This window comes from Magnolia sinica, chromosome 12 (assembly GCF_029962835.1).
Source record: "Magnolia sinica isolate HGM2019 chromosome 12, MsV1, whole genome shotgun sequence".
Taxonomy (NCBI): Eukaryota; Viridiplantae; Streptophyta; class Magnoliopsida; order Magnoliales; family Magnoliaceae; genus Magnolia; species Magnolia sinica.
The window spans coordinates 14408496-14426100 of record NC_080584.1 but is presented as its reverse complement, the minus strand read 5'-3'; the positions used below and the strand labels follow the sequence as shown (position 1 = coordinate 14426100).

The 17605-nt window shown below is 42.5% G+C and overlaps 1 protein-coding gene across 5 annotated transcripts in view; it reads left to right on the top strand.

The window, feature by feature from the left end:
- Positions 1 to 15649, top strand: part of LOC131220965 (CBBY-like protein) — a 34551-nt gene extending 18902 nt beyond the window's left edge. For 2 of the 5 annotated variants that reach the window (XM_058215998.1, XM_058215996.1), the window contains 2 exons: positions 7150 to 7293; positions 15376 to 15649. In XM_058215998.1, coding sequence (XP_058071981.1) covers positions 7150 to 7265 — 116 coding nt within the window. In that variant the 3' untranslated portion in view covers positions 7266 to 7293; positions 15376 to 15649. Of the gene's footprint in view, positions 1 to 7120; positions 7294 to 7827; positions 8307 to 15375 lie in introns of those variants that run through there. The other 3 variants (XM_058215999.1, XM_058215997.1, XM_058216000.1) reach the window with 2 other exon arrangements.
- The last annotated feature ends 1956 nt before the right edge of the window (positions 15650 to 17605 follow it).

Genomic DNA, 17605 nt, shown 5'->3' with positions numbered 1-17605 from the left:
ATGATTTAGGACTTTAAGTTTTGGTTATTATCGTTATTAGAAACATCATGAACGGTTTTGATTGCGTTGATTAGTTGTTACTTCGTCTCTAAGTATTAGTGTGCGCACATGGCGCAATTTTTGGGATTTAGGATTTTCTTATAAATAGGCAACCCCATGTAGGTTTTTTTTTTCATTGAAGTTTATGAATAAAATTCTGCGTTTTTTCTTCTCAATCCCTTTGAGTTGAAGAAGCTAATTGGGTGTGAAACCCTCCCTTCCTCGAAGGGTTAACTACCGTGGTGCGGAGCTACAACTATCCCAAATCATCCCAATTTCTTTCACCCCACATCCACCATCTTCCACAGCCCTCCCTTATTCAGATTTATCATTTTTTGTGCCCAAGTTCTCCACTATAGCAGATTTCCAGATTCTGGCCCACCAGAGGGGCTGAAACTTCGGCGGAGCACCACGCACACACTGGAAGGCGGATCGTTGCGAAACTTGGTGTAAGAGTGGGCCTCCCCTGGCCGACCACACCCAAGGAGTCCTTTTTCAATTTCGTGGGCCTCACACACGTGCGGCCTGACAACCACGCACGTGCGTCCAGGTGGGCCTACTGTCCACACACAAGATCCTTCTCAGGTTCTTCTCTCTTCTCTCTTGCCTTAAATCCCAAACCCTAACCTTAGAAAATCCCAAATCCTAAGTATTATCAACTTTTGCAAACTCTAAGTTTTTCCCCTATTTGAAACATTGTGAATCTCTTGAATTGGGGAACAGTCCTTTGCAGGATTGGATGAATCTACACTCCATTGGATATTGTTTGGTTTATAATTCTACTTGATCTAGCCCTAAACGTGTGTAGGCTTGGACCCCCGTAGATTCCCCCTGTTGAATGTTTGAATGTATGTGGGATGTGATTTTTTTTTTAATTTTTTAATTTTTTTAATTTTAAATTTTTTTTTTTTTTTTTTTTATTTTTTATTTTTTTTGTGATTGTTTAGAAATTAGTATGATCTAAAGCTTGAAATCTTGTACCTCTTTAGTTTGTTTATATCTATTTTGCATAAAGTCTTATCATATGTGGCTGTTTAGGACCCATCATTCACAACATGGACTGGTGAATTTTCTGTTGTCAGAAAATCCCCAATTTTCATGGCTGAATTTTCTGTTAACAAACTATTTAAGCAATTATGTTGCTGGAATTTTAGTAGCGTTGTGTAGTTTCCCTCATATAGAGTCCTATAGGATCATTTAGTCTCATTTAGACGCATATAGTTGTATTAGAGGGTCTTTGAGTTGAGTGAGTAGTTGTATGCCTACACGTACTGGTCGTGGTTTTGGCTTGCACCCTACACTAAACATGGAGCAATTGCAAAAGTCGATGGACAATATAACCCGGCAGTTTGAGTCTTTGGGTAGGCGTTTGGAACAACGTATCGACCAACGCTTTGAATAACTTAATGTGTGCGTTACCCAACTAGAGACCTCCGCCCGAGCAAACCTAATCATTGGGGAAGATGCCTAATCTCAAGCAAGTGGTTAGGAGGATAGACAAAGTAATGGAGGTGGCCAAGGAATTGGTCATGGGCACGCACCTGTGCACCCACCCCGCGAGGGGCATTATGATCACTATAACCCAGATGCGCGACTCCTCCAAGGAGTTAGAGTAGAGGCCCCTACATTTGATGGTCACTTGGACGCTAAAGCTTTTTTAGATTGGTTGATGGATATGGACTACGATTTTGAGTGGTACGGCATTTCGGATGCTCATCGAGTTCGATTTGTTAAGATGAAGCTTGTGGGCCAAGCAAAGAGGTTTGGGCTATTGTGGAGCAAAAGAAAGAAAGGTCGAGGGAGCCCCCAATAGTCCATTGGGGAGAAATGAAAGAAACTCTTAAGGAAAAGTACCTCCCTTTCTCCTATCACTTGAGGTTGGTTGAAGAATGGCAGTCTTTTCGATAAGGTTTTATGAGTGTGGCTAAATACATTGAGAAGTTCGAAGAGTACTTGAGTCGGTGTGAAGTTGATGAGGATCCCGCACTCCCCCTTGCTCGATTTAAGACGAGCCTCCATTCTGACATTAGGAGAGAGTTGCTCTCCAAGGACATAGACACTCTTGAACAAATGTATCAAGTAGTGTTGGAGGTCAAGCAATACCTCAAAACACCCGTGGAAATGTGGTTTGAGCCTCGCGATTCTAGCACTAAGGCCAACGCTTTTGGGGTTAAGCCCAGCACTGGATATCAATACAAGCCTTCCAGTAGTGTTCAATCTGGGCCCAAGGATGATAAGGGTAAAAGAGTTGTTGGGTCTAGCTGGCACAAAAGTGATGCGACTAGGTATTTTAGATGTCAGGAGTTTGGTTACTTTGCCCACCAGTGTGGCACTGGCACAAGAGAGGGTACCAAGGTATTGTTCCTTATTGATGGGCAAATAGAAGTAGTGCACCCAGAAAGTGACGATGAGGAGGAACAATATAAGCCAGCAGAAACCCCTAGTGATGAGGAAGAGGGAGCGCAAGAGTCTGCGAACCTTGCAGTTGTGCTTTGTGCTTTTACACAAGCAAAGAATACCGACGATTGGCGCCACAATACGGCTCTCTATACTCATGTAAAATGTGGTGATAAGAGCTGCACGATTGGCGCCACAACATGGCCCTCTAAAGGAGTTGTCGGGTCTAACTCGCGCAAAAGTGATGTGACTAGGTATTTTAGATATCAGGGGTTTGGTCACTTTGCCCACCAGTGTGGCACGAGAGAGGGCACCAAAGTGTTCCTTATTGATGGGCAAGTAGAAGTAGTGCACCTAGAAAGTGACAGTGAGGAGGAAGAATATGAGTCAGCAGAAACCCCTAGTGATGAGGAAGAGGGAGCGCAAGAGTTTACGACCCTTACAGTTGTGCATTGCACCTTTGCACAAGTAAAGAATACCGACAATTGGCGCCACAACACGGTCCTCTATACTCACACAAAATGTGGTGATAAGAGCTGCAAGATGATCGTGGATAGTGGTAGTTGTACCAACGTGGCATCAATTGGCACTGTGAGCCATTTAGGCTTGAAGCTTGAAGCCCATCCTCAACCCTATAGAGTGTCTTAGGTTGATGAAACTTCTAGTCCAGTCTTGCACCGTTGTCTTGTTCCCATTCAGTTTGGATTATATAAAGCCACACTTTGGTGTGACGTTATTCCTAGGAAGCCTATTGATCTTGTCCCTATGTCCGTCCCATAGGTCATCAGTCTGCAGAGTCTTTTGCACATCACATTCATTCATTGCATCAAGAAATCAGGCGAAAGATCAATACTAGTAATAAACAACACAAAATTTCTACGTACCAACATAAACAATTCAAGGAATTCAATGTAGGGGACTCTGTGATGGTCCGCATCAGGCCAGAGCGGTACTCTCAGGGAGCCATTCGTAAATTACACGCGCGTAGCGCTGGACCATTCAAAATTATAAAACGAAACGGTCTCAATGCGTGTGGTAGATCTTCCACCTTCCATGAGAATTAGTTCTACATTCAATGTGGAGGATCTAGTTGCATTTCAGGGGACCACTGATATATTGTCCAGCCTTTCATCGAACTATCCTGATTCACCAGACCATTCCCTTGATCTATGACCTCTTCTTGACCCATCTTCCCAGCCTCTACCTTCCATACCTACCATTCACACACCCAGAGAGGAGATAAATGATATTTTGGACCATCAGATGGTATCGACATTGGATGGCGGGTTTCAAAAGTTCGTGGTGAAGTGGAAATCACGCCCTGCTTCAGACGGTACATGACTCACTGAGGAGGAACTTCAAAGACTTGATCCTGATATTTTGGAGCGGTTCAGGAGTTTTGTTTCGCCAGTGGCGAAACCTTCGCAGCCAAGGAGAGTTGATGGGGACATCACGCGCACATGATTGCCCCCCACCCTACACACGTACTCAATGAGGAGGAAGGCTCCACTATTGATCTGGATCGATAACAATATCTATGGAGGATCTCTTAGTTAGGGGGTTGTGCTATGGATCATTGGAGTGGATCCGATCATCATGTGGATCCCACCATTGGATCTCATATGATCGTAGCCCACTACCTTAAATGATATAGGACTTTAAGTTTTGGTTATTATCGTTATTAGAAACATCATAAACGGTTTTGATTGCGTTGATTAGTTGTTATTTTTGTTACTTCGTCTCTAAGTATTAGTGTGTGCACATGGTGCGACTTTTGGGGTTAGGGTTTTCTTATAAATAGGCAACCCCATGTAGGTTTTTTTTTTTTCATTGAAGTTTATGAATAAAATTCTGCGTTTTCTTTCTCTATCCCTCTGAGTTGAAGAAGCTAATTGGGTACGAAACCCTCCCTTCCTCCAAGGGCTAACTACCGTGGTGCGAAGCTAAAACTATCCCAAATCATCCCAATCTCTTCCACCCCACATCCACCATCTTCCACAGCCCTCCCTTCTTCAGATTTATCCTTTTTTGTGCCCAAGTTCTCAACTACAGCAGATTTTCAGATTTTGGCCGACCAGAGGAGCTAAAACTTCGGTGGAGCACCATGCACACACCGGAAGGCAGATCATCGCGAAACTTGGTGTGAGAGTGGGCCTCCCCTGGCCGACCACACACAAGGAGTCCTTTTTCACTTTCGTGGGCCCCACATACGTGCAGCTAGACAGCCACGCACGTGCGTCCAGGTGGCCCTGCTGTCTGCACGTAGGATCCTTCTCAGGTTCTCTATCCTCTCTTCCCTTAAATCCCTAACCTTAGAAAATCCCAGATCCTAAATATTTTCAACTTTTGCAAACCCTAGGTTTTTCCCCTATTTGAAACATGGTGAATCTCTTGAATTGGGGAACAGTCCTTTGCAGGATTGGATGAATCTACACTCCATTAGGTATTGTTTGGTTAATAATTCTACTTGATCCAGCACTAAACGTATGTAGGCTTGGACCCCCATAGATTCCCCTTGTTGAATGTTTGAACGTATGTGAGATGTGATTTTTTTATTTTATTATTATTATTTTTTTGTGTGATTGTTTAGAAATTGGTATGATCTAAAGCTCGAAATCTTGCACCTCATATTTAATTTCATGTCCTGCATCAGATACCAACTGCTTTCGACTTCGTTACTACTTCACACCTATTATAACAAAGAAAAGGTAGAATAAATAATGCTGGGAAACATTCTACTCAATCGAGGCGAAGAGACTGGATATAAGAGAAGAATCTTGGACTCATAACTTGAATTTATAACAATCGATGAGGGAACAACAAGAAAGAAACAATCTTCTTTGTGTTATAAAAAAAGAAAAAAGAAAAAAAAAGAAGAGAGACTTTTATTTTCAATTCTCAACTGCTCTTGTTGTGGTCCAAATTCATGCTCTTCTTAATAGCATAGTTTCATTAATTTCCTTGTTTTATTAAGTACATGATCTGATATTATTGTGGTTTAGTGAAGTTGACAAACCTTTTTTGTGTGGGCATATGCAAAGAAGGGGGCTCTTATGTGTGAGCAAAGAAACCGCTTTTCTTCCCTTTTCTTTTAGCAAATTTTTGCATAAGAGTGGCCATTGGCCTTCAATGGAAGTAGATGTTTGACCTATATCCCCTTCACTCCAATAGTAATGCTGATTGCTGGTCTTCTACATAGGTTGCCTATTCTATCTGGAAACACATGATTCCTACATGCTTCGGGTCCTGAAGTAGTTTATTCTATGCATTTTTCTGTTGCTTCCCAGTTCCAATATCCGAGGTTATGTATAGCTTGACAGTCGACGACATGACATGATTTTGGTAAATGTATGCTTTGCATGATAACAATGCAGTTTTTTTTTTTTCCTATTCTTTGCTCAGTGTCCATCTCTACTGTATACAACACCAATAGTTTATTTATTTATTTATTTTTATTTTTACATTTTGTCCTTGCAATTAGTCTTCACAACATTGGTTAAGAGAGGGTAAATTCATCATAAAATTATAGCTGCTTGGCAGGGAACATTTGATATTTTTCTGCATAGGAGTGGCATAGATTGCATCCGCTGCCTTTCACATTCTTTTAATGAGCTCTCTGATAGAGGCTTTGTGGGGCCCAACCTGACGACTGGGTAACATCCACTCCATTCATCTGTTGCCTTGGCTCATGTTGGGGGCATCAGCCCAAAAATTAGGCAGATTGAGGACTAGAGTGGACCATAGAAAGGGAGAAAGGGAAAAGTGAGGATATAGGAGACTTTGATAGAGGCTTTGTGGGGCCCAACCTGACGACTGGGTAACATCCACTCCATTCATCTGTTGCCTTGGCTCATGTTGGGCATCAGCCCAAAAATTAGGCAGATTGAGGACTAGAGTGGACCATAGAAAGGGAAAAGTGAGGATATGGGTCACGCACCACTTGCTGCACTTGCTGCACCTCTCCTTTTTATTTTTGCTATGCCCTCCAAATTTCTTTGCCTTTCTTTGTATCCCCTCACTCCACATTCATTGACATGCCATGCCATAGTGATAAAAATGATAACAATGCTCATATGATATGTCGAAGCTGGGATCAAACTTGTACAACATGGTTGCAACGTGAGCTGGCACCAGTTAACTACCGTCTCATCCTAGTTAAGAATGTGACAAAGAATTTTCCATTTATACTATTCAATAGTTATATATTATACTATTGAATACTATGGTGAAAAAATCAAATGGAATTTCTTGTTTCATGTTGATAATTTTTTTTGTCATTTTAAATTAAATCAAAGGCAGGGATGGAGTTTTTACACTTATGTTTCTTATTTTATTGAAGCTAGTTTAGATAAATTATCAATAAAGAAAAGCAGCTCAGCTACCTGCTGTCTAACTTAATGGGGACTGTTGGCAGCTTTTCCGAACCATCAGTTATTTGTATGTGTGACCCACCTGTTGAGTTGGTCAACCTTATCTAGAGCCAAGTCATATACATGGTGGGACCCATCTGGTGCACATCTTGGATGTCCCATACGTGTCAATGTTGAGGTGCACATGATCCCTTCACACATTAATGTTTGAATATATTTAACAGTTGCAACAATTTGTTACAGACCACTCAACACCCTAACAAATTCTTTTTTTTTTTTTTTTAAATTGTTCTCCAACTAACACTTGCATAAAGATTGGAATCTAATGCGTAGCAATATCCAGCTTGGAAAAGATTGTGGCAACATTGCGTGCTGGTGCGGAGTATGTGGGACTGCCTGTGCAAAACTGCATTCTCATTGCAGGTAGTCAGCCTGGATTGCTTGGAGCTGAGTGTATAGGCATGCCGTGTGTGGTCCTTCGGAACAGGTAAGTGCCTTGGTCCTTTTTCTTCTCTTTTATCTCCATATTTCCATGCCATTTTCTGAAACTTGTTTTCAGTTGTACCAGTCGTTCACATGCAATGTTTTTACTTGGAACTTCCTCTGAGGTTGAGCTCTGTTGGGCCCCGCCGTGATGTGTCGGACATCCACATCATGCATTTGGTAGGTCCCCTTGTGCCTAAAACACCTAAACCACTTGGTGGGGCCCACCTGAGTTTTTGATAGGTTGAAACTTAGTGTGACCCCTCATCCAACTGGGACACACACAATGGATGGCTGGATGTTTGAACCACATCTCAGTGAGCCCTATAAACGACCGTGAAGGTTTCAATGGGTGGGTATCTACTCTCACCTATTCTCTGTAGTGTTACCCGCCCAAGTCATTGATTGGCCTAATTTTTAGGCCCGTGGCCCATCATGGAAGGGTGCATCTGATTGATGGGGTGGATGCCTGACATAGATCACAGTGAGGCCCACAGAGCTTGATTTTTCATAAGGAGTTCTGTTGTTTGGCTTGCAGTGCAGTTTTTCCATGGAGTCATGTGAAGGTGTAAATATCAACGGTCAAACAGTCTCCTAATTTCCATTGTGCCCCTTAGAAATTGATTTGATGTCCTTTCTTGGCAACATTGGATGTCCACACATTTTTCAGAGAATCATCGAAATGGAAAATGGAAATGGAAATCGTAATCAATTTTGGGCTGAAGGATCCCTTATCCTTTACCCAACTTGGGTATCTAATATTCTGAAGGATCCAAGTATCAATGGTTGGTTGCCTGCGACCATAGTTATGGGTTCAAGCATCCATTGTGGTGTGAGTGTGCGGGCATGTGTAGGGTGTGTGAGTGCATGTGATATTAAAAAAAAAGAGGGTATCAGTGGTTGAAATTGTTGCATTTAATAGTTTTGGGCTGTTGAAGGTGGATACTAGATCCCAATATCCTGTTGTATGAACCTCATCCACACTGATAAATATTATATAAATCATTACACGAGCAATGCAATTTTCATGTGAAGAGAGATTGAAGATGCATTTGTAAACCGAGAGGAGCTGAAAGCTTTTGTGTATTTGAGACAACCCAAAGGGGTTGAATATATAGAGATTACAGCATCTATACAAGGAAAGAAATAAAATCAGAATCATCTACCTATGGAAACCAACTATATAAGGTATGCTAGCTATACAAGGTATATTTCAGTCTGTCTAACATCCCCCCTCAAACTAATGCGGGTCATCGACAAGTAATAGTTTGCCAACAAGAAATGAGTGACGTGCAGAAGTTAGGGACTTGGTGAGAATGTCTGCAATCTGATCATGGGATGCAACATGTGGTAGAGAAATGAGCCCAGACTGAAATTTCTCACGGATAAAGTGACGGTCAACTTCAATATGCTTCGTCCGTTCATGAAAAACCGAGTTAGAAGCAATTTGAATGGCACTGAGATTATCAACATGGGGTGGAGTAGGATTCTGCACAGGAATGCCTAAGTCGGAAAGAAGTCCACATAACGAAACAAGCTCACTACACGCAGCAGACATCGCCCGATACTCAGCTTTTGTGCTTGATTTGGAAACAGTGGCCTACTTTTTACACTTCCGAGAAAAACACAGTAGCCAGTGGTAGATATTCGTGTGAGAGCGCAACCAGCCCAATTAGCATCCGAATAAGCACGAAGGTCCAGAGTCGCCGTGGAGGAGAAGAACAGTGATTGATCTAGAGTTCCACGTAGGTACCGTATGATGCATAGCACCGCAGTCATATGAAGAGTCCGAGGAGCATAAACAAACTGACTGACGACTTGGACAGCATAGGCAATATCAGGACGAGTCATAGTTAAGTTAACCAGACTCCCAACCAAACGTCGGTATAAGTCGGGCTGTGCAAGTAGATCACCATCGTCGCGGCCATAATGAATGTTAAGTTTTAAGGGAGTCTGAACTGTTTTCTGATTTGTTAATGATGCCAAAGCGAGAAGATCCTTGGCATATTTACGTTGGTTGACTAGGATCCCACGTTTAGAACGTGAAATTTCAAGCCCAAGAAAGTATGTGAGATGGCCGAGGTCTTTCATCTTGAAGGAGGATTGCAGAACTTCCTTTAAAGCCAAGATGCCAGTAGCATCGCTACCAGTCAGTAGGAGGTCGTCAACATAGACCAGAACAATGACAATTCGGTGAGCAGTGATGCGCAAAAATAAGGATGGGTCATGACCACTTTGAGTAAAGCTAGCACCCGTAACAACATCGTGAAAGCGTTGGAACCATGCCCGAGGTGCCTGTTTGAGGCCGTACAGGGCTTTCTTTAGGCGACATACCTTATTGTCAAGGATTAAGGAGGCAGGAGGAGGTTTCAAATACACGGTTTCTTGGAGATCTCCATGAAGAAAGGCATTTTTCACATCCATCTGAGCGAGTGGCCATGAGCGAACAGAAGATATAGCCAGAAGAGTACGAACAGTTTTCATCTTGGCCACGGGAGCGAAAGTCTCATCATAATCAATTCTGTATTCCTGTTTGTATCCCTGAGCGACAAGTCGAGCCTTGTATCGATCCAATGATCCATCAGACTTGAGTTTGACCGAATAAATCCATTTGCTACCAATTAGCTGTTGAGGGTCAAATATTGCATATCAGACCCATTTATTACATAGATTTACACACATGATACCGCTTAATGGCCTGATTAATCGTGTTTATAATGCAGAGTGTATGTACGAGCCTAGAAACGGTATCCAGAGTAGCATTTATGGCAGACATAGAGCATATCAACCGATCAGGCGCTCGATGTTCACGAGCGGAACGACGGATCGAGGAAAGTTTGGGATCAGCAACGGGTACAGTAGTTTCGGGTTGAGTAATAGGTGGTGGATCTGTACGTGGTCGACGTGAGTAAACCTGCAACAGACGAGGGAGAGTACTTGAGGCAAACGGAATTTCAGGAAAGGTAGTTAGACCAGGAGAGTTTGGAGTGTGCAGAGGAGGAATGGATGAATGAAAAACAATGTGCTCAAGAAAGACAACATGTCGTGAAACCCGAACACGATGAGAAACCGGATCATAACATCGAAAACCCTTCTGAGTTTCCTCAAATCCCAAGTACATACATTTGATTGATTTTGGATATAGTTTGTTACGTTCACGTGATGCCAGGTGAACATAACATATACAACCAAAAACACGAAATGTGGAATATGTAGGAGGTAAGCCGGTGAGAACAGAGTAAGGAGATTTACTGTTCAGAACTTTGGTTGGCATCCGGTTAATTAAGTAGACGGAATGTAACATTGCTTCTGCCCAGAAAGAACGAGGAACACTCATAGCTGTCATCAGGGTGTTGGCAGTTTCAACAATATGACGATTTTTTCTTTCAGCCACCCCATTCTGTTGTGGAGTATCAAAACAGGTGGTTTGATGAATAATCTCATGCCCTTGAAGAAATGTACGAAAATCAGTTGAGAGATATTCCCCCCCTGAGTCAGAGCGGAGAGTTTGAACTGAAACCCGAAATTGAGTCTCCACCATAGAGTGAAATAACTTGAATTTTTCAAAAACCTGTGACTTCGATTGCAGAAAGTAAATCCAAGTGTAATGTGTGAAATCATCAATGAAAATAACATAGTATCGTAACCTAGAGAGAGACATAATTGGTTAAGGACCCCAAACATCTGTATGCACAAGTTCAAACATAGAAGATGATTTTGTAGTACTTAGGGAAAATGGAACACACTTACTTTTTGAAAGATAACAGGAAGAACAAGAATAATCCAAATCATTTTTATTAAGAGAAATATTCCCTAACATGCCAGACGAAATTAACTGAAGTAACCGATCGGAATGTGGATGACTCAGGCGAAAGTGTCATAGTCGACAATTTATTTGCCGAAGAAATATCTGATGAAGAAGGAGAAAAGAAACAACGAGCCGGAGTGACAGATGGATCAAAATCCAGCACGTACAGACGACCATGCCGCGTACCCCTCCCAAGTACCTTTCCCATCGCCAGATCCTGCACAAAACAACAGTTGAGAAGAAATATGACTAAGCAGTTATTTGATGTGAGTTGACCAACTGAAATTAAATTGAAGGAGAGGTTAGGGACATGAAACACATCACGAAGGGTGAACTGGCGATGAGCAGAAGGAGAGAAAGTCAATGATCCAACAGACTGAATAGGTAGTCTAGTGCCATCTGTAGTAGAAATAGCCTGATTGTCGGTATAGGGACGAATGTCACGAAGATGGGATACAGCACTGGTCATATGATTGGAAGTACCCGAATCGAAGAACCATGTAGAAGATGGGGATATACCTGACATACCGGCCGCAGAAAGGGCCTGAACGATTTGCTAGAGCATCGCAGGAGTCAACGGAGATGAAAGACCTTCAGCAGAAACAGTAGATGTAGAATCACTAACAGTCGGCTCGGAAGAAAAAGTAGCAACAGTAGCAGAAATAGCACGACCACGGCCACAACCACGACCACCACGTCCACGGCCGGAAGAAGATACATATGCACGTGTACGGCAATCTTGAATACCATGACCAGTTCGTTGACAATAAGCGCACCATTCTTTGCATTGAGCGACAACATGACCCACCTTGTTGCAGCCGCGACAAGTTAAAGGAGAAGAGCCACGTGTTGGTGTAGTGGTGGACACAACAAGCACCATATCAGATGATCCCGGAGTCGAGGAAGGAAGTGATAGAACTTTCAGTCGTTGTTCCTCAGCCAATAGATCATTAATAACCGAATTCAGTGATGGAGTAGGGCTACGGTTCAAGAGAGCAGCCCGATAATGCTCGAATTCCGGACGCAGTTTCATAAGAAATTGGCGAACTTGCGCACTCTCGCGCATAGTTTGGAAAATCCTAAAGTCATTAGGAAATATTGGATCCATCAAGGCCATCTCAGTCCAAATGGTGACAATTTTAGAATAAAATGATTGAATACTGTCGTCATCCTGAATAAGGTTAACGAGATCCTGTTCTAGACAATATGACCGGGCCGTATTACTTTGTTGATAAATTGTTTGAAGATGCTCCCACATTGCCTTAGCCGTGCGATGAGGTGTGAGGCCAACAACAATGGACCAATCGACCGAATCGAGAATCCAGGTAATAATCCGTCCATTGTTCATTTCCCAATCAGCCAATTTATCGGCATCCGTGGAAGTGAGAATAGTAACAGATCCATCAATTAGTCCCTACGAACCACGACCCTTGAGGAAGTTCTAAAAATGGATGGCCCATAGCGAATAGTTGGTACCATCAAAACTACACCTTGAGGCCTCTGTACGTGATGAGTTCTTGTCCATTGATCGGAATTAATATAAAGCACGCAAAGAGTTGCAGTAGAAGAATGTTTTAGGTGTACCGTACAGCAGGAGATACCCAACGGGTAGCAGTAGCTGGATCTGGCGGAATAGGAACAGCAACAGGAGCTCTGGATCTGGAAAATGTAGATCTGGATCTGGCGGAATCGCAACAGCAATAGTGGATTTGGATCTGGATAAGCGAGATCCGGCGACGCAGCAGCAACAGCAACAGATCGGGCGACGCTGGACGAGCAGAGGGGCGATCGGACGTGAAGGGGTGGTCGGACGGGCAGGGGGTGGTCGGATCTTCAACAGGGGACGGTTGGACGCGCAGGGGGTGGTCGGATCTTTAACAGGGGACGGTCGGACGAGCAGGGGGCGGTCGGATCTGCAACAGGGGGCAGTCGGACGAGCAAGAAGTGGCCGGATCTGCAACCGGGGGCAGTCGGAAGAGCATGGGGTAGTCGGTTGTGCAACAGGGGGGCGCGGGACGAGCAACAGAGGGCGTTGGACGAGCAGAGGGATGATCGGACGACGCAGGGGTGGTCGGATCTGACAGGTGGTGCCGGATTTGGATCAGTGATGCTCTGATACCATGTAAACCGAGAGGAGCTGAAAGCTTTTGTGTATTTGAGACAACCCAAAGGGGTTGAATATATAGAGATTACAGCATCTATACAAGGAAAGAAATAAAATCAGAATCTACCTATGGAAACCAACTATATAAGGTATGCTAGCTATACAAGGTATATTTCAGTCTGTCTGACAGCATTTGTGGTACACGTGCCAATGTCACACATGCAAGAGATCTACGCCATGTTGGAAAAGTAACAATCTAGACACAGAGGATAGAGGAAAAAGATAATGAGACAATCGGATCTATCGGCTTCAAGGATTGACTTGAATAGTCAATTTCTCAAGACAGATTTGCTGCCCTTTTTATGGTAGTTCTAGCAAGTGCAAACGAAGAAAATCTGCAAATTGTCTTAGGGATACAATGAACTCTCAATCCGAATTTCAACATGAAAATTTGCACATTTTAATGTTAAACAAATCTCTAGTTTTGACACTGATATGCCTTAAAAAGGTTCTGAATAAACACAACAAGAGATCATATTCGAGAGAACTTCACAATGGATGATATATCTGAAAATGGAGAGAATGTAATAATGTTTCTGGATTATCGTATTCAGGATTTATAGCAATTGAATGGTTATGGAGTTCTTCATGAAGAGATACCAATGTGCCTCTTCAAGACATCCACACCCATTCGCAACAAACAATATTCTTCCATGAAAGGACATGACCATTTGTCCTATGGAAGTTATTTCTATTCCTTTTAAACAGAAAAAGTCATCCAACAGTATAATATTGTTTCCACATGAGCGACACGTGGCATGTGCGCCACACGTACAATCATGTCACAGTTACTCTCAATCAACACAAAGGTAATAAAACTTTAGGGTAGACCCTAGTTCAATTTTAGTTGCACCATGGCCCAAAAAATTTGAACCTTGTGCCAAAAAGATTAAAGCTCCCAAGCAACCCTACAGCCCACATTGCACACGCGGATGGTGCGATCCTTGAGGAGATTTGAACCTTGGTTGCAGAAGCAAAAACCCCTTCTCTTACCGACTAGCTATACATATTATTTATAGAAAGTTTAAATAATTAATATATTTATTTACTTTTTAGAAATAACTTTTATTTTTGAAATTTATTTTTATTACAAAAAGACAACAGGTCACTCATCAGGTGGGCGAAGCATGTTCTTCAAATGTAGATCATTGATCTTTCTTTTTCTTTTTCTTTTATCCAACAGTTGATTTTTCTCACACAAATTTGGTTTGCCTGATTAGTGGGCCAGACTTTTTTATGCTCCAAAAGGCATGTTCGTCGCAAGAAACCTAGTGGGTGTCCCAGATCTCCCACACTTGCCATATTTGCAACTGTGTTCACGGATTACTTCTTCAATCTTTCCCCTTACTTTCACAACCAGATGCTTGATCAAATTACAAACCACCCCATAAATTCTCATTCATAGTGACAAATCTCGTTATTGGCAATTTCTCGGCCCAGAAAGTTCTCAAGAGATTTTCAAATTTTGATGTATTTCTTGGGATATTATTGGGAAAATCTCATTGAAGGTAAAACTATTTATTTAATAACAAAATCCTGAATGTTTTTACTATTTTTTCGAGTTAATATTGCGATAAAATGTGATATTTTAAGATCTTCCAAGTTTTGAAAATCTTGCTATAATGCCAATCTTTTAGTGTATTTTTCGCAAGATTTTCAAAATCTTAGTGATACAAGTCACACTGCTTATAGTATGCTTCTTTTGCTGTACTCCCAATAATGGGTAACTCCACTGAGTTGCTCACTATCATTATTGTAGAAGCGACTCACCTACATACCAAGTCACCAATTCAAACGGGAAGAATCGTGGGCCCCGTGAGGATGGTGCTTGGTTCGAAATTCTCACTGATCCATCGATCCCAACTAGGTGAACAAAGACGTTGAATTCACAGTTAAACAGGATAACGGTTATCTATCAAATTCAGTGGGTGAAATCAGGTGGTTAAGATTCAAATCAGTGTGATTTCGGGGCCCCGCTCCACCCACAATGGGGCCCAAATTTTGGTAAAACAGTCAATTCCACCCCCTTTTGCATTTGCTCTAAGAAAACTCTTTTTGTAAATGCTATATTTCTTGGATTTTGTTCTAAATAGTTTATTTGGTGTGGATTATAGCTTCACGGCTAGAGCAGAGTTTCCTTCAGCTAATGCTGTCATGGATGGATTTGGAGGAGCAGACCTCACAATCTCTAAACTACAACGGAAGCGATGGTCATGAAATCTCATTAAACAAAAAAAAAAAAAAGTATGAATGATGATATGTTGCATATTTAGAGAAATTTTGTTACTTTGGTTTGTTTAATCATTTGGACCTTCTTCCAATCCATAAACACGAGATTAGTTATAGGATCCTCGCCATTTCGTAATTCAGATGTTTTGGATGGTTGTACATTGTTTCTATGGTGTGGTTCACCAAAAGATTGGATCGGCCTAACGTTGGGTGATCCTGCTGGAGGAGTTGGATGCCATACACCATGGTGGGCCACCCATGCTGATACTTGCATGAAATTCTCATCTACAACAGTTGTACATAGTTTAATCTAATTGTCCTTCCACGCCTGTTGTTACTCGCCCAGACTGTTCATCTAGTAGACCAAATGTGGCAAATGGGCTAAGCTAGCGAGTCCAGACCCAAGCGTGGGCTCACATCTGTTGGCCTAGCTGAATTGACAGTCCTGGGCTTACTATTTGGATAGCAGGCCCCACTGTGCACCATCTCACAACTGACTATCAGTAACCATGATCCATATTTCAACACCATGGTATGAACCAGCGAGGACCTCTACTTTAGTAGGACTCTTCTTGGCCCACCTACAGTGGGGACTACTAGATTATGGTCAAAATCTAACTATGATTTTTCATACTCAAAAGTGAAATTATTTTTTGACTATTTATATTCACAGTTTCTTGATTTTGGAGTGGAGGTTTGAAAATTCTCTAGTATGCATATGATGTACAAAACCCCATTTGCTAAGTGGGCCGAGCGAGTGGCCTAAGTGGAAGATTTTTAACTATTTGGGCCAGGCTTTTGGGCGAGGCGCAGCACATTGACAACCTTAGAGAGTATGTGGTTTGAAAGATGTAGCAAAGAAGGTAGGAGAAGCAATGTTTTTGTACAAAGCAGCTCTTTTAGCACAAGGCGTCACTTTGTAAATTACCTAAATGACTTTTGTCTTAATTTAAACTCCATTAGGGGTAGCCCTGAAGCTTTGCAGGCTCACTCCACTTTCGAGGGCAGTTTGGGCCAAGCGAAGTAGTCTGTTGGGCTTGGGTTCGGAAATGTGGCCTGTGTAGTCGACTCGAAGAAAGTCACTAGCTTGCAAAGTGTTAAAAAAAGAAAAAATAAAGTAAGACCTGGGTTTTAAACCCATGACTTCAAGCAGTATGGCTGTCAACGGGCTGGGCCTGGGGTTGGCTTTAGCCTGGATTTTGAACTGTTTTGGGCTTGGACCGGGTAGCCTGAGCCCGACCCATTGACAGCCCTGTCAAGCAGTGGCTGTAATGCCTCTAACCAATAAGCGATGCACCATGTATCTGCAAGACCTAGTAGTAGAGCTCGGCATTGAGTCGAGTTGGACCATGTTAGGCCTGACCTGACTCGACTTGATTTTGAAATAGACCGGACCCGAACTTGACCCAACTCGGTATCGAGTCTAGGACGCCTGACCCGATCGGAGTATGGGTCTGGCCTGGACTAATCTGGACCAAGTCCAACTCTATCACAGGTAGAGTCGGGTCCGGTACAACGGGTATCCACGGGCTGAAATCACAACTCAGAACCTAGGTGCACTTGCTGGAATTGCAGCCTCTCCATCAGCTACATGGCATCTCAAGATCTGAAATGCCAAAATTGGGATTTTTTATTTTTTCTGAGTCGGGTTTCGAATCGAGTCGAGTTAGTACCGAGTTGGATTTCGGGTTGAGTTGAGTCGAATTACTGGGTGACCCGAACTTGGATTAGATGAAGTCTACTTGGTTCGGATCGACTGGCCCACTCAGTTCGGGTCAATTGGGACGAGATGAGTCTGCCGAGCCGAGTTGTCCCGTGCCCAGCTCTACTTACTAGTATTATTTATTTATTTTTAGATGTATAACTATTTAAAGTCTTTGTAAATAATATTACTTTGTATTCTACTTGAGAGCATAGTTTAAAAACTCAAAAGCTCTACCCGAGTCAATGTCTAGTTGGGTCGGGTTGACCTGAAGACTCGGATGTCTTTACTCAACTCAATATTTGCTAATTAAAGAGTTTTGCTAATGACCCCACTTTCATGGGACCATTATCACCGTTCCAAACATTTAAAACAGCACACGGGGTGACCGATCATTGATCCGAACCATTCAT